This window comes from Physeter macrocephalus, chromosome 1, assembly GCF_002837175.3.
Source record: "Physeter macrocephalus isolate SW-GA chromosome 1, ASM283717v5, whole genome shotgun sequence".
Lineage (NCBI taxonomy): Eukaryota > Metazoa > Chordata > Mammalia > Artiodactyla > Physeteridae > Physeter > Physeter macrocephalus.
Genome location: NC_041214.2, coordinates 95322622 through 95349409, shown reverse-complemented (window position 1 = coordinate 95349409; position 26788 = coordinate 95322622). Strand labels below are relative to the sequence as shown.

The 26788-nt window shown below is 38.8% G+C and overlaps 1 protein-coding gene and 1 pseudogene across 2 annotated transcripts in view; both read right to left on the bottom strand.

Moving 5' to 3' along the window:
- Positions 1-3500: 3500 nt before the first annotated feature.
- IGSF11 (immunoglobulin superfamily member 11) overlaps positions 3501-26788 on the bottom strand; it is a 160583-nt gene continuing 137295 nt past the window's right edge. The window contains exons 5-7 of one of the 2 annotated variants that reach the window (XM_028487730.2): positions 8369-8491; positions 7405-7555; positions 3501-5807 (exon numbers count right to left, since the gene is read on the bottom strand). In XM_028487730.2, the coding sequence (XP_028343531.2) occupies positions 5363-5807; positions 7405-7555; positions 8369-8491 (719 nt within the window). In that variant the 3' untranslated portion in view covers positions 3501-5362. The remainder of the gene's footprint in view (positions 5808-7404; positions 7556-8368; positions 8492-26788) is intronic. The other variant, XM_055085161.1, reaches the window with a different exon arrangement.
- On the bottom strand, positions 25602-26411 carry LOC102982796 (tetratricopeptide repeat protein 19, mitochondrial-like; annotated as a pseudogene).

The following is a 26788-nucleotide window of genomic DNA, read 5'->3' as shown; positions in this document are numbered from 1 at the left end:
AGAGAATGCCTGCTAAAAAATAAAATAAAATATTAAAAAGTTTCCAGAATCTCATAATATCCAAATTGTCCAAGAGAAAATTAAAAATCACTCATTACCCTAAGAACCAGGGAAATCACAACCTGAATGAGAAAAGATCGTCAATAAATGCCAACATCAAGACTAATCAGAGATTTTTAACACAGCTATAATAAAAATGTTTCAATAATTCTTCAGTAAGCAATTATGAATTCTTTTGAAACTAACTGAAAAACTAGAAAATCTTGGTAAAGAAATAGGAATGAAGTAATAACATATGCTACAACATGGACGAACCTAAAAAATATTATGGTAAGTAAATTAAGTCAGTCATACACACACAAAAACATACACATATTGTATGATACCATTTATATGAAATCTCCCAGAGTAGGCAAATCTATTGAAACAGAAAGTAGATCAGTGGTTACCTGGGGCTGAAGATGGCATGGAAAAAGGAGTGACTGTCAGTGGGTACAGGTTTTTTTTGGGGTGATGAAAAATGTCCTAAAATTAGATTTTGGTGATGATTGTGCAACTCTGTAAACATACTAAAAATTACTGAATTGTACGCTTTATATAAGTGAACTTTGCTATGTAAATTATATCTCAATATAATGTAGGTTGAAATTTAAATTACTAATTAAATTTTCTTTAAAAAAGGGATCAAATGTAAGTTATCAAACTAAAAAATACAGTGACTGAAATTAAAAACTTGCTGGATGGGCTCAACAGAGGAGAGGAAACAACAGAAGACAGAAATCAGTAAACTTGAGGACAGATGAACAGGATTTACTCTGAACAACAGAGAGAAAATAGACTGAAAAAATGAAGAGAGCCTCGGGAGCCAATGGAACAATAACAAAAGATTCATCATCAGAGTCTCAGAAAGATTTGAGAAAGAGAGTGGGCCTGGAAGAGTATTTTAAGAAATAATGGCTGAACACTTCCCAAATTTTTCAAGGGATGGAAGAAAAGAACTGTCAACCATGAATACTATACCCAGTGAGGAATGAAAGGGAAATGAAGACATTTTTGGACAAAAGAAAACCAATAGAATTTTTTGCTAGCAGACCTACCCTTACAAATTGGCTAAACGGAGTTCTTCAAACACAAAGGGAATGATAAAAAAAAAAAAAAAAAAAAGGAATCTTGGACCAACAGGAAAAAAGAAAGAAAAACAAAAAAGCACATATATGGGTGCATACAATAAATTTCTCATGAGTTTTTAAATTACGTTTGATGACTGAAACAAAAATTATACACCATCTTATCAAGAAAAAGATATTTAAAAGTAGGGAAAGAAAAGGAATATATATGGAAGTAAGTTTTCACACTTCACTCAAAGTGGTAAAATCTTGATACAAGTAGACTGTGATATGTTATATATGCTTATTTTAATACCTAGAATAAACTTTTAAAAATATACAAAGTGATATACTCAAAAACACTGTAAATATATCAAGAAGAGATCCTAAAAATTGTTCAAGTAACCCACAATAAGGTAAGAAAAGAGAAACAGATAATAGGAAATAGAGGAGGAAAAAAACAGAAAACAAAAAAGAAAACAGCAGCTTTAAGCCCTAAACATATCAATAATTACCTTAAATGTAAATGGTCTAAATATACCAATTAAAAGACAGGTATTTCAAAGTGGACACAAAAATATGATCCAACAATGTGCTGTGTATAAGAAACTCCCTTCAAATACAATGACAGTAATGTTGTAAGAGTATGCAGACATTAACTTTTTAAATGCAAGAGTGGTAAATTAATATCAGAGAAAGTAGACTTCAGAGCAAAAAAAATTACTAGAAATAAAAAGGGACATTACATAATGGTTAAATACTTTGGGATAAATCCAACAAAACATGTACAGGATCTGTATCCTGAAAATTGCAAAATGCTGATGAAATAAATCAAAGAAGACCTAAGTAATAGAGACAAAACATGTTCATGGACTGGAAGACAATATAGTAAAGATGCCAGTTCTTCCCAAACTGATCTATAGGCTTAATGCAATTCCTATTAAAACAGCAAGGTATTTTGTTGGCATAGACCATCTTATTCCAAAATTTATATAGAAAGGGTACAGGACCTAGAATAGCTAAAATAATTTTGAAAAAGAAGAATAAAGTACGAGGAACCACTCTACTAGGTGTTAAATATTGTTAATTAGCTACAATGGTCAGCATAGTACTGGTGGAGGAACAGACACAAAAATCAGAGGAATAGCTAGAGAACTCAGAAAGAGACCCACACAAATATGCCCAAAATGATTTTTTCCAAAGGTGCGAAAGCAATTCACTGGAGGAAGAATAGACTTTTCAACAAATAGTGCTGGAGCCACCATACACTTGGGCATTTATCTCAGAGAAATGAAAACTTACATTCACATAAAAACCTGCAAAAAATGTTCACAGCAGCTTTACGTGTAGTAGCCAAAAACTGGAAACAACTCAAATATCCTTCATACCCTTCAGTGGGTAAATGGTTAAACAAACTGTGGTATATCTGTACCATGAATTCTACTCATCAATAAAAAGGAATGAATTATTGATACATGCAACAACTTGGATGAATCTCGAGAAAGTTATGCTGAGTGAGAAAAAGTCAATCCTCAAACGTTACATACTGCATGACTCCACTCCTATAGCATTCTTGAAATGACAAATTATAGAGATGGAGAAGAGATTAGGGATTATGGACTTGGGGAGGAAGGAGGTGGCTATGACTATAAAAGAATAGCTCAAGGAATCCTGTATCCTGAGTGTGGTGGTGGCCACACAAATCTACACGTGATAAAATTCCATAAAACTAATGCACATGTGCACGTGTGTGTGTGTGCGCACACACACACACACACACACACAGCAGTGCATGTACAATGTTGAAATCTGAATAAGGTGGACGGATTGTATCCATATTGGTATGTGACACTGCATAATAGTTATGCAAGATATTACCCTTTGGAAAAATTAGGTGAAGGGTATATGGGAATCTCTATTATTTCTTATAAACTGCATGTAAATACATAATTATCTCAAATAAAAAGTTAAAGGAATGAACCAGTATACATCAAGAGCTACAGTCATGACCATAACTTTCTAAACTTAAACTTGGCAACTCCAGTTCAGAAATCATCATTTATCTACTCAATACCCATATTCGGCACTTTGCTAGGTGACAGAGATACAGGGTGAAAAAGACAGTCATGGATCCTGTCTTCATGAACTTCCAGATAAAGAAACATGAAAATGGCTCAGTGTATGAAAAGGATCATCACATCTTCAATCACACATGTGATAAATGGACTCAAATTTCTAATGATAAGAGTAGAGCTAAGTAATTTTTGGAATACTACATGCTCATTAAAATTATTATAAATACTATTTAACAGAATGGAACATGTTTACAACATTAAGAGAACACTAAGTACAAAATCATATATTCATCAGTATATGATAATTAATGACAACTTATTTTTATATGAATAAAACTTTTATTGAATTTTAGGTAATTAGAAAGAATAAAGAAATGCAAGATAAATGCTTTCTAAACAACATCTGAGAGTATCATCTTTTCTGTCATGGCATTTTCACTCTTCTTTATAAAAAGTATAGACATTCATTTATTTAAATTTTTACAAAGTCAAGAACCGTCAAACGGAAAAAATAAGTAATGCTAAAGTAAGTTCAGTTCTTCATCAATATTGGAGTGATTGCAATGGTTAGGTTCTGAGCTTAGCCCTCTTGGAAAAACAGTGTATGCAGCAGCTGTTGGTTTCCATTATTCAAATAAGTCTGAAAGCCAGAAGGCCACTTCCTGTGACGAGTGTGCTTGCAGGAAAGGAGCGCAAAAGCATAGTGGAAAGAGGGAATGAGAGAGTGCAGCGGGGAAAGAAAAGACGCTCTTCTCCACTCCCGGGGTCAGCATCTTACATCATCTAGGAAACAAATCTGGGAAGAAATCATTCGTGTTGCTTAAAGTGTGATTAAGGCGAGAGAGTCACCGATACAAGCACGGCCAGATCTACAGAGCACAAATAGAGTGGAGAGTCTGCAAATTCCCAAGGCCAGGTAATTAATCGCAAAGAATCTGTTTACAGGGGTGTAAAAGGCATCTGGGCAAAATTGCAACCCTGAGCTGGGACAAGAACAGGGCAGAGCCTCCCAGGAGCATATCTGAAGACATCCCTTTTGTCTCAGTCTTATCTCTTTTGCAAAAATAATCATTTTGAGAAAAACAAACGCAAAGCAACTCCTGCCCTCCCTGTAACAACCCAGTAACCTCGACTTGTCAAACAAGGAGAAAGTTATCTACTGCAGTACAAAGGCATGGGGTGCTGCCCTCATTAAGAGTAACCTGGTGTGACAGCAAGGGAGACCTGGACGGCCCTGCCCTGAGAGGCTGCCAGGAATTCCCTCCCACCCGCCTCCCTGCTCCTGTGCTGCCTGCACGACCTAGGTCTTGCCGCCTGCCGGGCTCAACGAACAAGCTCGCTGGACGTGGCGTTAACAGTAGTCTTTTCCTTCCTAACCCAATGCCTCTCTTGTATTTTTTTTTAAAAACAACAGTTTTCTTTTAAAAAATATTTTCCCAGGAAATAATGAACAGTAACTGTCATGGACCTATAACAGACCCTAGAAAAACACAGACAGGCAATAATCTGTCAATATAGCAATATTCCAAATATGAAATTCATGGTCCAGGAAGAGATAAATAAATAAATATGAAGGGGCTTCTCAAAGAAGTTTCTAGTTTTCACCCATTCCTTACTGAATTCTGTTGGTGTAAAAAGTTTTGATTCTACCACACAAGAGCCAGCCCTGCTAGGACCAGTATTCGCCATTTATGCCATTAGGCCCCCTACATCAAGAGGGGACGGGGAAAGGCAGGATGTACCACAGGGTTGCTCAGTATGTTTCTAAAGACACCTATCTTTTTAAATAATTTCATTATTTAAACTCCATCTGGCACTTTAGTCTCTTGAAAAAGTATTACGTTAGACATGAATTAAAAAACAAGCCCATCTGGACTGCAGTTTGGGTTTTAAATGTTATTCTGCTCTTCTACCTTTTTCCTTGGCTTGGCACATCTGTGAGATCCAGCTTTTTGAACAGAATCCTGGGACAGCTGGGGTGGGGGAACAAGTCTTCATGCCGGAGCATTCCAGTTCATTTTACCAATCTTAGTGGCCGGGCCACAGCCCTGCCTCCTTCTTTGGGCTTTTTGCTAGGATCATTGTCAGGAAAGTGTCTTTCCCAACACTCCACCACCCCGCCCTCCCCCTGGGATGGGGGCACCCTTTGCTGCTTCTCTGCACACTCCACCTGCTTGCGTCCTATACCAGGGAGCCAGCCCGACTCTGGGCTGGAACCATGACGGGGACAGCACCAGTGCGCTCCAGGCTTGCTTGGCTGATGGTGTAGGAGTGTGTGTACTGAGCCCGGGCCTTCCTGCTGACTGAGCCATTGCTCCTGGACACGGCCTGCGGTGACGACCCTCTGTTGGCTGTCACTACCAGGGTCTTCTGTGGGGCTGGGGCCAGATGGCTGCCATTGGCATAGATGGATGGTATGTAGGCGTGGCCCGAGTGGAGGGAGAAGGACTGGCGCAAGTCACTGACGTGGTCGAGCGACTCTGTGTTTCTGTGCACTTTGGGATTGTTGCTCCAGCAGCGGCTGTTATAGGTATTGGAAGAGGTAAATGTGTTGCTCTCTGAGGAGGACACCTCGGTGTGAAATGCTTTGGCAGAAGAAGGACATTTAGGTGGAAGATCATCCTCTCTGAAAACGAACAAAAATAAAGCTGTTGTTAGGATTTACTTGAGGTTTACCCTACCTATCTGCCCAGGACTCTGTCTTCTCATGTTCAGGTGAATATGTCTGTGAAGTTCAAACCCTCAGGACAGACCACACTATCATGAAAGCAAACACGGCAGTCCTGGTGGCCTCGGCTTTGACATTCATTCCCTTTAAGACAATGCTTAGGAAAATTCTCCCTCAGCTTCTCAGTCCCCAAGAGTAACAAAGAAAGTAGTATCAAATCTCTCAAAAACTATGTCTTCCAATATAACTGAAAAATATATATGTGTGTGTGTATGTGTATGTGTGTGTGTGTATTTTTTTTCTCTAAATAGGAAAATAGTCCATGAAGAAATCCACTGAACTAGCTGCTGTAAAGCTAGGAAACCAAACTACGGGTGTAGGAACTTCAAAAAACTATTAGAATTGGCCTGATGTTATTGCCTTTTGGGGTTTGAGAAATCACTGTGGTATGCTGATAAGAGGTTTTTCTCATTAATCTTACACTGGGATGAAATCTGTCCCTGCATAGGGTCCAAACCCTTAAGAATTACAAGAGGCTAAGGGAAGTCATTAAGTTAATTTAAGATGTTAACTAATTCATTTACCATTTTTTGAGTACCAGGCATTTTACTAGATGTTTCATGTGAGAAAAAGACAGCTCCTCTCCCCAAGAAGCCTATGGTCAAATGAGGGTGACAATCAATGCAAGAACATCTGCAAGTCTTAAAGGCTGGACAAGGGCCTAAGTCAACTTATGTGAGGAGGTGATGCCTGGACTAGCCTTAAACCAGATCAAGGAATGTACTGAAGAGATGGATGCAAAGGGAAGGAGTATGGTCCAGGAACAAGGTGGAGGCTACAGGAAAGGCCCTGAGGCATGAGAGAAGACAACAAACTAGAACACAAAGTAATCAGGGAAGTTGTGAGAGATAAAGGCAGGGAAGCAGGTAAGGGTCAGATTCTGAAGGGCTGTGTATGTCATGCTAAGTAGACTGGAGTCATTAAAGCATTTTCAATAAGGATATTGATGCGATGCCATCTAAGACTGAGCCTGAACCCCCATGTCTCCACAATACGGCAAGGGTCACCTTTCTTCAAGATCATTTGACATTGTTTCCTTAAGATGTTCATATTCTTGACTGAACTGTTTTCAACCAAGCCATACTGCTTTGGTCTATCTGTACAGGTGCTGTTCTTTCTTGTTTTATGTTCGCATCATTTATAAATGCCAATATTAAACACATGTTCTAAACTCACTTTTCTACTATGGCAGCCACCTAACCCCACCCACCCTGAAGCTATGGGAGGCAACGGGGGAATTCTTCACTTGTGTCCTCCTAGTTGGGCACGTGCTAGACTACCCTACTCACCTCCCGCCTTTCATGATCCAGTAAATAAAGCTGAGTAGTAAGTACCATGAGGAAGAGTGATATAACATACAAGAAACTATCATTTGGCCACTTTAACTACCTTGGTTAAAGTCATAAGATTAGCAAAGAAATCTTAGCTGCCAAAATTAATAGAAATACAGACATTGGCTATGCCAATGTCAGGATAAATTATCTGACACACAAACCTTATTTCATTAGGAATTTCTTCTTCCTCCTCCTCTTTATTTTTGCTTCTCCAGTAAAAGAATGCCCCTAAAATTAGTGCAATGCAAAAAATGATAATAACTGCACCAGTGCCAATGGCTCCAGCTATTAGTCCAATGCTCCTGGTCTGGGCTGCAAAATATATTTAAGGTATATTTAAAGAAAAAAAAGGAGAGAGAGAGAGAGAAAGAGAAATAGAATATGCTCACACAACTTCATAAACATAAAAGGCTACCAAAGAATCTTCTTAAAATGTACAAAATTGCCTACAGTATTGTATCCATTTAAAGTTAAACCCCACTTAATTTTCTGTATCCCCAGTGGCTAGGACTAACACACAATAGGCTCACAAACATTTATTGAATGAATGAGCAATTCGTTCAATAAATGAACAGCTGTAGGAGAGCCACAACCAGGGCAGAGCAGGAAAAAGACCATACCTGACTACTTGCCTGACCTGCCCCAGATGAACCTGGCAAGCAGCAGGATAACTTGTGACCTCATCACAGCCAGATCATTCCCTTTTGCAACTGGAATGCAAACAACCCAGAATTCTCAACTAAAGAGAAAACTTCTGCACTGCTTATGTATGACCTGGGCACCCAACATTTAAGCAGATATAAGGGATTAGGAAAAAATATAAGAAGGTCTTGCCATGACCATAAGATCATTACAAATTTTTAATATGTCTATAGCACTATATAATCAGAACTGATCTGATTCTAATGATCCTGAGAAGACATTTTATCATAAAGAAGAAGTCGTATTGCTGAGGCTGAGAAGTATACTAACACATCTATTAAATATCTTCAATAATGATTAAAATCAAAAGATTTCTATTTAATCTTCAAACAACCTCTAAACAAGCAGAACTTTTCATTCCCTAATTTAACAAAGATCTTGGCATTCAGACCCAGAGTGGACATCAGAATTTTACATACTTACGAGAAACAACCTGGAGATCCAAAAGACAGGTGCTGGTCCCAATGGCATTAGAAGCCACACACTGGTACAAACCTGATGACAGGGCACTGATGTTCCGGATGGTGACTGTTCCCTGGACCTGGTCTGTCACAAAAGTAACAGTCAAGTGAGGATTTAGGAAAGAAAATAACAAAACCAAAGAAATCAGCAGAAGACTATAAAAAGAGATAGTGAAGAGCTATCAACACCTTTTTTTGGAGAGATTTTTTTGGTTCATGAAGGTTAAAGACTAAAATAATAACATACGTTAAAGACCCAGAGCTATAGAGGACTGTCCTAAATAAGGGCAGTCTTAGGACTTAATCTGCAGATTAGTGCGAGGTCCTAAAGGTGAGCAGCTTTCCCTGAGGAAATGTTGGCTAATGCCTATTTTAGAGAATTTATGATCAGAAACAACAAATTTTAATTCTGAGGAAATGCAATAACATACAAAGTTAAACTCATTATAATAATGTCTGCTTCATACTTGATGGAAAACATATCCTCTCTGTGCTCAAGGGTGTAGACTGTTACTCCCTTCCAACAACTATGATAACCATTTGTGTAAGTCCAGCTCCTCCAAGAAGTGGACACCAAGACAAGCAGTAGGTTTACTGGAGGAAATGGCACTAAGGGAAATGGAGAGGAACCTGGAGGAGGCAAGGAGAGGCTCAGACTGCAGTACAGGTCTGGCCCCCGTCAAGGGGAGAGGGAAGGAAGGAGGGAGCGTCTCAGACTGCAACACAGCCTTATGGAAGTTTCCACCAGGCTGATGGGGAGTCCTTGAGCCAAGGTCACCTGTTAAAGGCGTCTTAGACCTTGCGGGAACGGGCCTGCATTAGCAGCCCCACTGTGCCCAGTGACTGGCTGGGAGCTGCCCAGGCAAAGCATGGCCTGGGTGCAAAGCAGTGGTGGATGCTGCGGGAAGCCACTGGGGCTGTCAGTCAATTATGTTCCCACAGCAGGAGATCTGAGCCATGCATTTCCCAGGTGACCACACAGATATTACCAAGAAATATTGCAGTGGTTCACATTTTAGTAACTTATCAACATTAGGATAGTTGATTTATTCCTTACAAACAAAACGCAAATGACTTACAGTGATAATAAAAACCTAAGTTAATAGTTATTACTACGTGCCAAGCACTGGCTAAGCTTTTACACATATGATCTCAATCTTTACACTAACTCTTAGCAGTACTGTTATCATCAATCCCATTGAACAGATAAGGAAACCGAGGCTTTAGATGAGTGATAAGATTACACAGCTGGGCAACAGGAACTGAACAGAGGGCTGTCCTACCTCTAAGCTCAGGCTGCACTGCGGTCTCCCTCAGGCAGTGCACAACTCTTCCAGCCACTCACTGCTCAAAAATAGCAGCAAATCAGGAAAAGCCTCCTGGTGGCACACTGGTGGCACAAAGTCCACATACTCCTAGGGCAACACCTGGAGATATCTCTACCCTGTGCTGACAACTTTTACATGAAACTAAGATTTAGTCACCTAGTTTCTTCCGGCAACCTTCATTTCTATTTAGATCAAAGGCAGAAGCAGAGTCATTTAACAAATAAATATTTATTGAGCACCTTTCTGTGTGCTGGATAATTTTTGAGGATGGTTATGTCATGATGAACAAGACACACCCAGCCCTGTACCTTAAAGAGACAAGTAGGTGAGAAATCACAATAAGTGGGGTAAGTGCCATCACTAGAGGATACAGAGTGCTTAAGAGGGGCATCTAGTGAGGAAGAGCAAATTCTGAAAGACCCGCAGACAGCAACCGCCCTCAGGGTTATCTCCCTGCCTTCTAACATAATATAGTGGGTAGTGTTAACAAATGACTCATCAAACACACACTGAAATTAACTTCAATATACAGGCCAGGGAAGCGAGGGTTGGGTTTTTTTTTTTGCTTTTGTTTTTGTTTTTGAATGGGAGCATTTAAATGGTCGAACCCATACTATATGAATATCTTACTTACTATATAGATATCTTACTATATGGATATCTTACTATATGGATATCTTACTATATGGATATCTTACTGACTTATACTTATGTCTTACTTGGACATTTGAACTGTACTGTACACACCCAAGTGTGTACACACCCAAGTCAATATACTTGGTGGTTATTTGGTTTACACTTGTGTGTTATTTCCTTTTCCTTAAAAACAAACAACTCTGATGGCTACCAATGTATGAGGCTTTTCAGTGAATTCACTCAGATAATTGGGTCCGTCTGGAGGGAAATTGTTTCCTCCTCCTCCGTGTTCTATCTGATTTCCCAGGCTCCTTAACCATCCCTCCTATGTGCTCCCCAGCATCCTGTAATCCCTAGTGCTGGAACTCACCCCATTATTATAACTTCTTGCCTACTTGTCTCATTAAGATAAGGGACTGTGTTTGTCTTGCTCATCACTGTATCATCATCCTCAGAAATTACCCAGCACATAGAAAGGTGCTCAATAAATAAATAAACGGGCTATCTTCTCGAGTGTCTATTGTGTACCACATACACTGCAATAAGAGCTTTACATGTCTCATTTAATCTTACAAACCTTAAGTTTTATATTCCCTACTTTTCAAAGATGACAAAGCTCAGAGAAGCTATGCAATTGGTCCAAGATCACACAGTACACAAGTAGCAGCGCAAAAAATCAGGTCTGTCATAACCAGCTCATAACCACCATACACACACTTGACTTTCTTGTAAGGTATTTAAAAACCACAATATACTGTGGGATGCATCTATAGGATATTTCCTAACCTTGCAATCAATGTCCCAATGCTGTGAGTATTAAACTAAGCCATCTGTCTAACTCCACCTTCAATACGTTAGCAAATGTCATCATGCAAGAAAACCATAATCTCTGGGCAACTAACCCCACAATTTCACACACTGTTGTTGTTTTCCTAAATCCTGAAATTCTAGAAATTTGATCAGCTCACACCAAACCAGTGATTTTGTTGACACTTCCATAGAGAGAATTTGGGAAAATTTTAACAGCTGATCTAAGCAGCATTCTGGCATGCAGAAAGAGGTAAACTGTAAAGATTCTAAAATAAAATAAAGGGGCTTCCCTGGTGGCGCAGTGGTTGCGCGTCCGCCTGCCGATGCAGGGGAACCGGGTTCGCGCCCCGGTCTGGGAGGATCCCACATGCCGCGGAGCGGCTGGGCCCGTGAGCCATGGCCGCTGGGCCTGCGCGTCCGGAGCCTGTGCTCCGCAACGGGAGAGGCCACAGCAGAGGAAGGCCCACATACCACAAAAAAAATAATAAATAAATAAAATAAAATAAAATGACAACTTCAAGAAAAAGGTGAAGTCGCTGTTCTTTCCTCCTCAGCAAGGCTGACACACCAAGCCGGAGTGAACTCAGAACGTAATCAGAGAATGGGACAGACATATGAGTAAGACAGGTCTAACCAGAAGCAGAAGAGGGCTGTTTAGGTAGTCAAGGCAACAACGCAGAGATGGAAGCACCTCTGCAGCCAGCACCAGACTGCTCCCTGCCACGGGCACAGGGCCCTTTCTGAAACGAAATGGGCTGATTCCTCAATCTGTCACTTCACTTGGCCTGCTCCGGAGCAGAACAATTTGTTGAAATGAAGTTGGAGAATAAATATTCTTTAGATCTTCTTTCTTTTAAAGAATAGGGGAAGTTCAACAGTGTGGAGCTGCAGTTTGGAAAGCAACAAATTGCATCACACCCCAGTTCACAGCAATACTGTATCCCACACAAGCTGTGTACCTGGACCAGAAGCCCTACACAATTTAGAGAGAAATAAATATAAGTGCACATTTCCACTTCCATCCTTTCTCCTTAGTTCCAGAACCACTTCTCTGCTGCCTAGTAGACGGTGCACTGGCTAAGAGCATGTGTTCTAGACTCAGGCAGCCTGGGGTGGAACCTGCTCTACCACCTGCTAGCTAGGTGGTCATGAATGTGCTACCTCTTCTGCATCTATGCTCTTGATTCCTCGTGTGTGACATGGAACTGCCAACATGCTTCTACATCACAGGCTACTGTGAGGACTGAGTGAGATAATGCACAGTGCCTGGCAAGGCTTCCACGTTGGAATTCCCTATTGGCATCGCTTGGGAAATTTATATCTTTTTCTGATTCATAAGAAAAATCAAGAAATTGGGAAAATGTTGAATGTCTCCAAATTCCAATAAATATTAATACTCAGGATTTGAGGTTGAGAGATCAGACTTCCAAAATCAAATTACTCTATATTTTATATGATTTATGCATTTTTAAAATAATAATGCGTGACCATAATAATAGTGAGTCATTTCTTATATAAAAATTTCAGAAGTACTCTGTAGAAAAAAATAATGAATACATGGTTTATTGTTATTTGAACCAATATATTATGACATACTATATATTTCAAAAATATGTAAAAAATTATCTCAACCAGATACAAACATTTGATGGTAAAAATGGGAACATTAACACAAAATAAATGCCAAAATAAAACCTATTTAAAAATTCAAAGATAATATCACAAATATTTAATATTTAAACTCTGTCATTCTAAAAGAAAATTTAAAAACACTATACAGCATTAAGTATCCAACAGTCTTGATCTTTTGTTTCACGCCATATTTTCCAGACATAGAAAGAAAATTTTATTTCCTTTCTGTGTTGATGTTGGTTGAATTAGGATGGAGATGGACAGGGGAGACAGAGAGAACCTGTTCCCATTAAGAGAACATCCTAAGCACCTCTGACGCAGACGTGAAGACACACGCTGCTTCATATTAGTTCATCTCCTTTATTTAACAGTGAAAATACTCTGCCTTTTTGCCCTGATGTTCGTTTTGTCACTGAAATAGGTATTACTTTTGCCAATTCAGATTTTAAATCCATTTCTGATTTCATGTCAGTGTATTCTACAGCAACATTCCCATCTACGTCTCTTTGCATTTCTGCTATTATTTTCAAAGAACTGTAATCTACAGCAAATACTCAAACCTAGAAAACACCAGTGGACATTACTGGGCAATATTTGAATAATGCAAGATTTATATCTCCTTGGTATTAATAACACTGCATAGAATCACACATCAAAATACTAAGTTAAGGATTTATTTTACTTCTAAAATCTGTTATTTATTGGACTACCACTCATGGCATTTGTATAAAATATAATGGCTCATCACTGGCAACAGACGGGTCAGGAACACACACTTACAACATGGCAACAGCTGCAGTTAAGACTAACTGATTAGCTTGTGACTACTTTTCTCCTACATATTTTGGTCTAGGTTCCCAGAAATGTTGACTCTGAGCAGTCTTGCTTTTAACTTGACATCAGTAGATTCTTTCAAATCAAGATGTCTCTATGTTGATTGTTAAGATTTAATTATCAAAGGAGAATGGTGCCTAGTGCTCAAGAAACATCACCTGTTACCATTATCATTATTTCAGTCCCCATCTAGAGGTCTCAGAGCACCACTACCTCACTGCTTCCCTCAAGCAAAACTCTAAGTATATCTTCTCTGAGTTAATAGTTACTGTTCATTCAATAGCTTAAGACAGAAATCTCAGTTAACTTTGACTCTTCTCTGAGTCCCAGTGTATCATCAAGCTCCATGTTTTGTTGATTTCTGGCTTCCATCTTTCTCGAATCCCACCCTGCCTCTATCACTTCTCCATCCTGATCAGCAGGTCCTTAGTTCAGGCCCTCTTCATTTCTTATTTATTTATTTATTTTTTTAGTCTAGTGTATCTGTTTGTTTGTTTTTAACATCTTTATTGGAGTATAATTGCTTTACAATGGTGTGTTAGTTTCTGCTTTACAACAAAGTGGATCAGTTATACATATACATATGTTCCCATATCTCTTCCCTCTTGCGTCTCCCTCCTTCCCACCCTCCCTATCCCACCCCTCTAAGTGGTCACAAACCACCTAGCTGATCTCCTTGTGCTATGTGGCTGCTTCCCACTAGCTATCCACCCTACGTTTGGTAGTATATATATATGTCCATGACACTCTCTCACTTCGTCACAACTTACCCTTCCCCCTCCCCATATCCTCAAGGCCATGCTCTAGTAGGTCTGTGTTTTATTCCCGTCCTACCCCTAGGCTCTTCATGACATTTTTTTCCTTAGATTCCATATATATGATGGAGCTATTATCAAAGCCTCCTATCTGTGACCTGGCTGCCAATCTCTCATCCTGATTGCTGAGGCTGTTTCTAAAATGCAGATCTAGGTATCTTCTCTGGCTTTATAAAAAGGCCAGTCAATATCCACAGTCTCAAGGACAACATCCAAATTCTTTGAATGCTATACAATGACTCTCACAATCTGGACCTGAACTTGCCAACCTCCTCTCTGGTCAAACCTTCATGAATCTTTATGTCAGATCATGAATCTTTATTCACGATCAAAGGTCAAACCTTCGTGAATCTTTATTCATAATTCTTCTCACTTTAAAATGTCAAAATTTTTAGTGTGTGTGGGATCAAGATGGTACAGTAGGAGGACTGGCCTCACCTCCCTCACGAATACATCAAAGCTACAACTATATATAGAACAAATCTCACTGAAATCAACCTGGGGACCAGCAGGATGGCTCTTCTACAACCAAGGCTGTAAAGAAAGATCCACACAGTCTGGTAGTAAGGGAGGAGAAGCGATCTGGTTGGGACCCCCACCTCTAGAGGGGGACACAGAAGAGGAGGGGATATCACAGGCTCGAGGATGCTCCCTGGGGAGTGAGGGGTCTGAGCCACATATTAGGCAGCCCAGCCCTGGGGTCCAGCACTAGGAAGACAAGCTCCCTTGGTGGTCTGAAAACCAACGTGGCTTACTGGAGGGCTGTAAGAAACCAAGCCTACACTCTTGAAGAGCACCTGTACAGACCTGCTTAATGCCAGTCACAGCACAGAAGCAGCAGACTGGAACTGTGTAGAGCTCTGGCCAGCCTGCCAGGACCACCCTGGCATGCCCCCATCCGGCAATGGCAACCTGCTCCAGCCACTCTTGTTCCAAAGCTGCTCTCCACTAAGGTGGAGGCTGCTGTTGCCAACAAGTGTGCACACACTTTGAGAGAAGAGAATTTGGTCTGACCCCGGCCCTGCCTCTGACCAGGGCAAAGGCAGCCATGGCCAGTGCACGCTTTGGTGCACACACTCAGAAGGGTGAAAGGCTAGCTCCAGGGCAGAAGCAGCCATTCCCTGAGCACGTGTCCCTGCACATACTGGGGAGGGAGCCAGCCCAGTAGTGTGGAATCAACCCCTCTGGCCCCGACCTAGCCTCTAACCCAGGTGCATACACTGGGGAAAAAGTGAAAGCAGCATAGAAGTGCAGCCCCAAATCCTCTGGTTCTGGCCATACCCCAAACCAAGGCTGAGAATGCCATCACACCTGGGAGAAATCCAATTCCCTCAGAGGTGGTCCTGCTCCAACCCCTAGGTCCCCAATCCCACCCCCTGATAGGGTGGTGATGGCCACTGAGCACAGGAGAAGCTCCAACTCACACCTGGCTCCAACTCTAGCCCCTCCATCTCCAGCCCTACCACCCATCAAGGTGGTAGCTGCCAGCACACCCCAGGTGAAGAGACAGCCCAGGCTCATTTCAGATCCAGTTCTCCCACCAAAGCCACTGGGCACATGCAGACTGCATAGGGACATTCCCACAAAAGGACACACCTTCAAGACTGGGAAAGGTAACTGTTTCACCTAATTTCACAGAGTCAGAGAAAGTTAAACAAAATAAGAAGAGGAAGGAATAAGTTTCAAACAAAAAACCTTGACAAAACCCTAATAAAACAGAGATAAGTAATTTACCCGATAAACAGTTCAAGCAATGGTAATGAGAATGACAACTGAATTTGGGAAAAGAATATATGAACACAGTGAGAACTTTAATAGAGAACTAGAAAACATAAAAAAGAACCAGACACAGCAGAAGCATATAGTAAGTGAAATGAAAAATACAGTAGCGGGAATTAACAGCAGATAAAGTGATACAGAAGAATGCACAAGTGATCTGAAAGAATAATGGAAATCACCCAATCAGAAGAGCAAAAAAGCAAAAGAGATTTAAAAAATGAGAATAGTTTAAAGGACCTTGAGGACAACATAAGTGTACTAACATTTGCATTATAGGAGTCCTAGAAGGAGAAGAGAGAGAGAGAAAGAAGTAGAAAATGTATTTGATGAAATTATGGTTGAAAACTTCCTGAACTTGAAAAAGGAAAAGATATACAGGTCCAGGAAACACAAAGAGTCCCAAACAAGATGAACTCATAGAGACTCACACCAAGAATTAAAATGGCAAAAGTTAAAGATAAAGAGAGAATTTTAAAAGCAGCAAGAGAAAAACCAAGAGTCACATACAAGGGAACCAATATAAAGCTATCAGCTGATTTTTCTGCAGAAACTTTGCAGGCCAGAAGGGAGTGGCATGATATATTCAAAGTGCTGAAAGGGAGAAAACCTACAACCTAGGACACTCTACCCTGCAAGATTATCATTTACAATTGAAGGAGAGATACAAAGCTCCTCAAACAAGCAAAAACTGAGAGATCATCAATACTAAGCTGACCTTACAAGAAGCATTAGAGGGTCTTCTTTAAGTAAAAAAGGCTACAACAAGAAATAAGAAATTATAGGAAGGGAAAAATCCCACTGGTTAAAGCAAATATATAGGAAAGGCTGAGAATCAACCAGTTAGGCAAGTGAGCACAAAGGTTAAAAGACAAAAATTGTAAAGTCAACTTTAACTACAATAAACAGTTAAGGGATTGACACAAAGATATAAAATATGACATCAAAAACAGAAAATGTGGGGGAGAGGAATAAAAATGTAGTACTTTTAGAATGTGCTTAAACTTAAGTGACTATCAGTTTAAAACAAGCAAATATAGTTATAGGTCAACATATATGAACTCCACGGTAAGAGCAAATCAAAAACCTACAATAGGTATACAAAAACTACAGCGAAAGAAACACAAACATAACACTAAAGAAAATCACCAAACCACACGGGAAGAGACTAAAAGAAGAAGAAAAGAACAGGGAAGAACTACAAAAACAACCAGAAAACAAGTAATAAAATGGCAATAAGCACTTACCTATCAATAAGCACTTTAAATGTCAATGGGCTAAATGCTCCAGTCAAAAGACATAGGGTGGCTGATCAGATAAAACAAACAAGACCCATCTATATGCTGCCTACAAGAGACTCACAGTGCTAACACCCACATAGACTAAAAGTGGGAGAATGGAAAAAGATATTCCATGCAAATGGAAACAATAGGAAAGCTGGGGTAGCAACACTCATATCAGACAAAGTAGACTTTAAAATAAAGTCTATAAAAAAAGACAAAAAGGTCATTATATAATGGTAAAGGGATCAATACAAGAAGAGGATATAAAATTCATTAACATATATGCACATAATATAAGAACACCAAATATATAAAGCAAATGTTAATAAGGGAAGAAATTGACAATAATACAATAATAGTAAGGGACATTAACACCTCACTTACATCAATGGATAGATCATCCAGACAGAAAATCAATAAAGAAACAGTGGCCTTAAATGACACAGTAGACCAGATGGACTTAATAGATATCTATAGGACATTCCATACAAAACAAAAGAATGCACATGTTTTTCAAATGCACATGGAATGTTCTCCAGGATAGATCGTTAGGCCACAAAACAAGTCTCAACAAAATTAAAAGGGATATAAATTATATCAAACATATTTTCCAACCATAATTGTATGAAACTAGAAATCAATTATAGGAAGAAAAATAGGAAAAACACAAATACATAGAGACTAAACAACATGTTACCAAAAAACTAATGGGTCAATGAAGAAATCAAAGAGGAAATCAGAAAATACCTTGAGACAAATGAAAATAAAAACACAATTTTCCAAAATTTATGGGATGTAGCAAAAGCAGGTCTACTGGGGTAAGTTTATAGCAATACAGGTCTTCTTCAAGAAACAAGAAAAATCTCAAATAAATACCCTAACCTACCATCTAAAGAAATGAGGGGAAAAAAACAAACAAAGTCAGAAAAAGGAAGGAAATAATAAAGATCAGAGTGGAAATAAATAAAAGAGACCAAAAGAAAAGATCAGTGAAACCAAGAGCTAGTTTTTCAAAAAGATAAGCAAAATTAATAAGCTTTTTGCCAGACTTGAGAAAAAAGAAAGAGGACACAAATAAACAAAATAAGAAATGAAAGAGAATAAATTACAACTGATATCACAGAAATACAAACAATCATAAGAGAGTACTATGAACAGTTATATGCCGACAAATTGGTCGAGCTAGAAGAGATGGATAAATTCCTAGAAACATACAATCTTCCAAGATTGAATCAGGAAGAAATAGACAACCTGAACAAACTGATTACTAGTATTGAAAATGAATCAGTAATTAAAAAAAAAACCAAACCTCCCAACAAAGAAAAGTCCAGGACTAGATAGCTTCACAGGGGAATTCTACCAAACATATACAGAAAAGTTCATACCTATCCATCTTATACTGTTGCAAAAATTAAAGAAGAAGGAACACTCCTAAATTCATTCTAGGAGGCCACAGTCACCCTGATACCAAAACCAGATAACAATACTACCCTAAAAATTACAGGTCAATATTTCTGAAGAACAAAGATGCAAAAACCTTCAACAAAATATCAGCAAACCAAATTCAACAGTATATAAAAAGAATCATACACCTTGATCAAGTGGGATTTATTCCAGGGAAGCAAGGATGGTTCAGTATCCACAAATCAGTCAATGTGATATACCACATTAAAAAAAAGGAAGGATAAAAATCACATGATCATTTAGATAGATGCAGAAAAAGCATCTGACAAAATTCAATACCCATTCATGATAAAAAACTCTCAACATAGTTGGTATAAAAGAACATATATCAAAATAATAAGGGCCATTTATGACAAACCCACAGCTAACAAACAACATACTCAATGGGGAAAATCTGAAAGTTTTTCCTCTAAAATCAGGAACAAGACAAACATGTCCATTCTCACTATTTCTATTTAACACAACATTGGAAGTCCTAACCACAGCAATCAGATAATAAAAATTTAAAAAGGGAAGAAGTAAAACTGTCACTATTTGCAGATGACACAATGCTATATAGAGAAAGCCCTAAATTCTCCACCAAAAAACTATTAAAACTAATAAATGAATTTAATCAAGTTACATGATATGAGATCAATATACAGAGATCTGCTTCTTTTCTATACATCAATAATAAACTATCAGAAAGGGAATACAGGAAAGAATCCCATTTACAATCATATCAAAAAGAATAAAATACCTAGGAATAAATTTAACCAAGGAGATGAAAGGCCTATACTTAGAAAACTATAACACACTGATGAAGGAAACTGAAGATGATACAAAGATATGGAAAGATATCCTGTGTTCATGGATTGGAATAACTAATATCGTTAAAATGTCCATACTACCCAAAGCAATCTACAGATTTAATGCAATCCCTATCAAAATACCCATGACATTTTTCACAGAACTAAAACAAATGATCCTAAGATTCATATGGAAATGCCAAAGACCCCTAATATCCAAAGCAATCTTTAGGGGGAAAAAGAACCCCAAAGCTGGAGGTATAATCCTCCCTGACTTCAGAATATACTACAAAGCTACAGTAAGCAAAACAGTATGTTACAAAAAAAACAGACACATAGATCAATGAAAAAGAATAGAGAGTCCAGAAATAAACTCACGCACATATGGGTCAGTTAATCTACAAGAAAGGAGGCAAAAATATACAATGGGAAAAGTCAGTCTCTTCAATGAGTGGTGTTGGGAAAACTGAACAGCTACCTGTAAAAAGATGAAATTAGAACATTTGTCACACCACATACAAAAATAAATTCAAAATGGATTAAAGACTTAAATGTAAGATTGAAAACTATAAAACTCCAAGAAAAAAACATAGGCAATACACTCTTTCACATAAGTGTTACCAATATTTTTGGACCTGTTTCTTTAGGCAAGGGAAGCAAAAGCAATAATAAACAAATGGAATCTAATGAAACTTAAAGGCTTTTACACAGTGAAAGAAACCAAATACAAAATGAAAAAAATAACCTACTGAATGGGAGAAGATATTTGAAAATGACATGCTGGTAATGGGTTAATATCCAAAATACATAAACAGTTCATACACCTCAATATCTAAAAAGCAAACAACCTGGTTAAATATTTGGCAGAAGACCTGACTAGACATTTTTCCAAAGAAGACATACAGATGGCCAACAGACATATGAAAATATGTTCAACATTGCTAGTCATCAGGAAAATGCAAATCGAAAGCACAAGGATCTATCACTTCACACTGTCAGAATTGCTACTGTAAAAAAGACAACAAATAATAAATGTTGGCAAGGATATAGAGAAAGGGGAACATACACTGTCAGTGGGAATGTAAATTTTTATACCCACTATGGAAAACAGCATGGAGGTTTTTCAAAGAAACTGAAAATAGAACTTCCATATGATCCAGCAATTCCACTGCTGGGTATATATCCAAAGAAAATGAAAACATAAATTCGAAAAGATGTATGCAACCTAATGTTCATAGCAGCATTATTTACAATAGCCAAAATATGGAAGCAACCTAAATGTCCATCAACAGATGAAAGGATAAAGAAGATGTGGGCGGGGGGAATACACATACACACACACACACACACACACACACACACACACAGGAATAACACACACACACACACACACACACACACACACACACAGGAATACTCAGCCATAAAAAAGAATGAAATTCTGCCATTTGCAACAACATGGATGGGCCTGGAAGGTATTGTTCAGTGAGGTAAGTCAGACAGAGAAAGACAAAAACTGTATGTTTTCACTTATATATGGAATCTAAAAAATAAAACGAATGAACATAACAAAACAGACTCAGAGATACAGAGAACAAACTAGGGGTTACCAGTGGGGAAAGTGGTTGGTGGAGGGTCAAGGAAGGGGAAGGGAATTAAGAGGTACAAACTACAAGGTATATAAAAAAAATAAGATACAATGATGTAATGTACAGCACAGGAAATATAGCCAATATTTTATAATAACTTTAAATGGAGTATAATCTATAAAAATATTGAATCACTATGTTGTATATCTGAAACTAATATAACATTGTAAATCAACTATACTTCAACAAAAAAGTCAAACTTTTATGCTTGTAAGATTTTGCATGCATGGTTCTCTCTATTGATAATAACCGCTTTTACCTGGTAAAACATCTACTCATCCCGTAAGATCCTTTTCTTCTCAGGAATTTCATTCCCTATAAAGTCCTTCCTAAACTCTTCAGGGAGAATTAATACTTCTACCATTTTAACTTTATAGCACTATAAACACGTTTATAGCATTAAATACATAGCACTGTAGTTATCTCTTTATATTGGTCTCCCCAATTAGACAGTGAACTCTAGAATGGAGATATATCTCTTTATTTTTATATTCCTTTACCTTCCCCAACACTCTACCCTAAAGCAATTGCACAGAATAAGTGTTGTGTCTGTGTATGTGTACACACACACACACACTATAAGAATGGATGACTGGATGAACAAATGAATACAGTTATGATAATCGCTCGTATTTAATTTTTTCAGAAGAGGGAGTAATGAACACTGCATAGGACTAGCTTCTTTATGTCTGAGGGCAAAATAAAGGGGAAATCTTATCTTTGGTCAGAATAACATCTCGATGAAGAGGAAATAGCCCCTGTTTATTGGGCAAATTAAGTGGCTGAAGACTTTTCTGCCCCCCATGAGAGAAAAATGGACACACTCTCCCTGGGAAGGGAAACAGGGTGGGAGTTCAAGAAGGAGAATCATGATTCCTGAGGCTTCCCAGCCTGGCAGGAGAATGGGAGTGCCTTCTATCAGTGGACTTTGGGCAAACCTGGTATCCTCTGGGCCTCAGTCTCCTCCCTTGTAACACGATAGTGTTGGACTACAGTGATAGTTAGGATGTTCCATCTATGATCATCATACCAGGTTCTGCACAGAGTTCTCAAGCAAGCAGGAGAGTTAATCATCTCTCTTCGCTGCATTAAATTATGAAAGGATAAGGACAACAGAAGATTTCTTAGGAACCATGAAGGAAAAATGCATAATTTATGAAGAACATTGAAATAATCAGTAGAAGGTATGAGATAGGGTGTAAAAGAAAAAGCTGGGTAAATAGAAAACATAAAATATGGTATTAGAAATTAACTTAAGTATATCCATCATCAAAATTAATGTAAATGGATTCAATCAATCAAAGGAAAAATGTTCTCAGATTGTAGACTGGAAACTAAACTAGATCCAGACATGCTGTTTATAAGAGATACACCTAAAACATAAAGCATGGAAACCCGAAAGTAAATGAACCATAAAAGAGAAACATAACAATAAGAATTAACCAAAGAAAGCTACTACAGGGGTTTTAATATCAGTTAAAATAACACAAAAATGCATATTAAGCATAGAGAATCAGTGAGATATAACAACCTATAAGCAACAGAGGCCCAGGATAGGCTAAAAAAAAGAAGGCATAATTGACAAATCTACAATCCTACTATGTGATTTTTAAACAAATCTCTCACATAAAATACTAGCTGAAACACATAAAATATTGGTAAAGATATAAAGTATTTGAATAATACGACTAACAAATATAAATTTTAAGAAATATATATGTATACATACCCCCACTGTAGCACCTGTAAGTGGACAAAATAGCTCCTACTATTCTCTGCCTTGCTTACTCCATGCCAAACACACTGTCTTCTTTGTCCTAAAACACCTCTGTCTTATTCATACTGTTTCAGAGAATAGAAAAAGAGGAAGAACTGCCCAACTCATTTTATCATCTGATACTAAAACTCAACCAAGGATAACACAAGACAGAAAAATATGGGCCATTCTCACTTATGATCACAGATGAGAAAGTTCTATTAAAGTATTAGCATACTGCATATTAGCAATTCATTAAAAACTAATCACAAATAGACTTTATTCCAGAAGTGCAAAGGTGTTTTAATGTTTGAAAAATCTATTAATTTAATTCACTTGTTGACATTTGGGGCTAGATAATTCTTTATTGTGGGGGCTGACCTGTGCATATAGGATGTTCAGCAGCATCCCTGGCCTCTACCTACTAGCTGCCAGTAGCACCTTTCTCCCAGCTGTGACAACCGAAAATGTCTCCAGACACTGCCAAATGAAACTGTCCCTGGTTGAGAACCCACTTATGCAGAGGCTGATGAACTGTGTCATGCATTGTGTTTCCACTTAATGGGACCTGGGCCAACTATACAGGCCTAATGAAACACTGCCCAGACTGCTCTATTTTGCTTCAGATAATATCCATCAAACATAGTTTTCACTTATTTTAGAATTCAAAGTTTTATATATCAAAAGAACAATACTAAATCCACTTTATTGTTCCTCTGTATAAAATCAAAGTATACCTCCACAGGATGCTGGTTCTAAATTTACTCAATATCTAGTAACCACATGTAAACTATATGAGGACAACTTTTTGGTAACTTTTATTGCAACATAATTTTATTTTATTTATTTATTTATTTTATTGCAGAGTGTCTAGTTTATTATGAAAGCGTTCTCCCAGTATGTACACAGGAACCCAAACTATCAGTTTATCCTGCCCACCCACCCCCAAAGGCATATCAGCAACAACAGGGTTCCTTCATGGTACCTAGAAGAATTGAACTGCTGGGGTGAAAACATCATCGATGCCCCCTGTGTTGTGTACTTTACACACTCTGAGGCAGTGTGATAAAGCTCTCAACACAGCAGCCTATCCAGGTAAGGTCATCTACCAAATGCATTCTCCCAGGGCTAAGAGAGAATCTCACTACACACGAAGATACTAAGACCCAAACTCCAAAAGCCAGAGCTAGGGTCCAGGGCACTGATTCTTCTACAGCACCAGTAGGACACATCAGAGTGACTGGGAAGCTTTCAACATTACACCTAATCTCTTCATGACTTTTTTTTTTTTCTTAGTGGTAGGACAGGAATAAAACACAGACCTACTAGAGCATGGACCTGAGGATATGGGGAGGGGGAAGGGTAAGCTGTGACGAAGTGAGAGAGTGGCATGGACATATATACACTACCAAATGTAAAATAGATAGCTAGAGGGAAGCAGCCGCATAGCACAGGGAGATCAGCTCTGTGCTTTGTGACCACCTAGAGGGGTGGGATAGGGAGGGTGGGAGGGAGGGAGACACAAGGGGGAAGAGATATGGGAACATATGTATATGTATAACTGATTCGCTTTGTTGTAAAGCAGAAACTAACACACCATTGTAAAACAGTTATACTCCAATAAAGATGTTAAAAAAAAAAAAAACAACACTACACCTATAGGGCTCTACTCGGAGTCAGAGGGTTTGGGGACACCTGTGACTGGATGCAGAGGAGTGAATGCTCAGAGAGCAGGGATGCAGGAGGTCGTCATTCCTTGCCCTCCTTTTTTCATAGTTGTATATAACCAGATACATACAAAAACATACAGTTCACTTTTATTTATAATCAAATGGGCACTATACTTTCAAGTGCCTAATTCCCACTTTAAAACTTCATGCTGGATGCTGGTCGCGGGCCAAGATATTATTTTTTTATGCATTAAATCCCACACTGGGCTTCAGGAGATAGATGGTAAGAGAAAATAACTCACTGTCATCCCCCTTTGCCATGAGACCGGTAGCTCTGGTCTGCCAGGTATTGATAAAAATGAGAGAAGGCAGCAAATTGGTGGACAAAAATCTTATGGGAGAGATGCCTGGCTGAAATACCAGACTCTATCCCAGAGGGAAAATGGCCTCTCTTAATCTAGAGCTATACTCGGACCAGCATGGACAGCACCTAACCAACCATCTGCTACAATGGAAAGCATCAACTGACACCTGTCCTTAGAAGCAAAATCAGGTGGCGGTGAAAGTTTTCTTTGCACAACAAAAGTGGCCGTGTATACAGTGTATACAGCTTGTCCTCCACCAAGGCTAAGTTGAGGGGACTTGAGTATCAAGGACATAGGATTTAAGCCAATGATTAGGGTGCCGCTGGGACTGGACTAAGAGGTGTTACTAGGCGTTCCCTACAACAAAAAGGGTCTAGAGCTTGGTACGGTTACGACAAAGGTCTTCTTTTTCTTAACAGCTCAGCCAGCTTTTCCCTGATGTGCTGCGCAGAAACCTCATCTCTTTACAGCTTTGCTCACTTCAGTGCTTCCTGGTAGATCTCTTCTGCTTGTGCATATCGTGCTCTGTGTGTCAGGGCTGCAGCCAGATTACTGAGCAGCGCATGGAGCTCAGGGTGCTCCGCCTGTCTTGCCAGGTCTGACGCCCTCTGCGCGTGAACACAGGCCTCGTCAGAGCGGCCCTGTGCATCCAGGGTGATGGCCAGGTCACTCAGCAGCATGATGGTTTGTGGGTGTCTTTCTCCTAGTATTTCTTCAGAGATCTGTAAAGCTTCTTCATACATCCTTTGTGCCTGTGATGGCTGCTTGGAGAACAGAAGGTAGTAGGCATAGATGTCTAGGAACATGCCCAAGAGGAGGTGGGTGTTGGCTTTCTCTTCCACTGACAAAGTGTCTTCTGATAATTCCTTTTCTTTCAATTTTTTCCTCTAGAGCTGAAATGAAGAATTACAGCCAGCAAGAGCCAGTTCCTGTCTATTCTGAGCAGTATAAATAGTGGCCAGCTTTAGAGAGATTTCTATTATTGCATTGTCTTCCTGTCGCATGGCCCCTCCAAGCAAGTAACTCATTGTTGCTCTAAGAAGTTTTTCCACATTTTCAAGCTGACCCTGTATAAATGATACATTGGCCATCAAATCATAAGTGTAAGTGATGGCCTTCTTGTTACCACTCTTATAGTCAAGATGAAGAGTATCATGCAAAATTAGCTTCACCTCTTCTGGCTCATCTTTCATGATGCACAACTGCCAGCCGCAGCAGTTGTGAAATTGTGAAATTTTTTGTTCTAGTTCTGTGAAAAATGACATTAGTAGTTTGATAGGGAATGCACTGAATCTGTAGATTGCTTTGGGTAGTACAGTCATTTTCACAATGACTTGGATTCTTACAATCCAAGAATGTGGTGTATCTCTCCATCCGTTTGTATCATCTTTAATTTCTTTCATCAGTGTCATAGTTTTCTGCACACAGGTCTTTTGTCTCCTTAGGTAGGTTTATTCCTAGGTATTTTATTCTTTTTGTTGCAATGCTAAATGGGAGTGTTTCCTTAATTTCTCTTTCAGATTCTTCATCATTACTGTACAGGAATGCAAGAGATTTCTGTGCATTAATTTTGTAT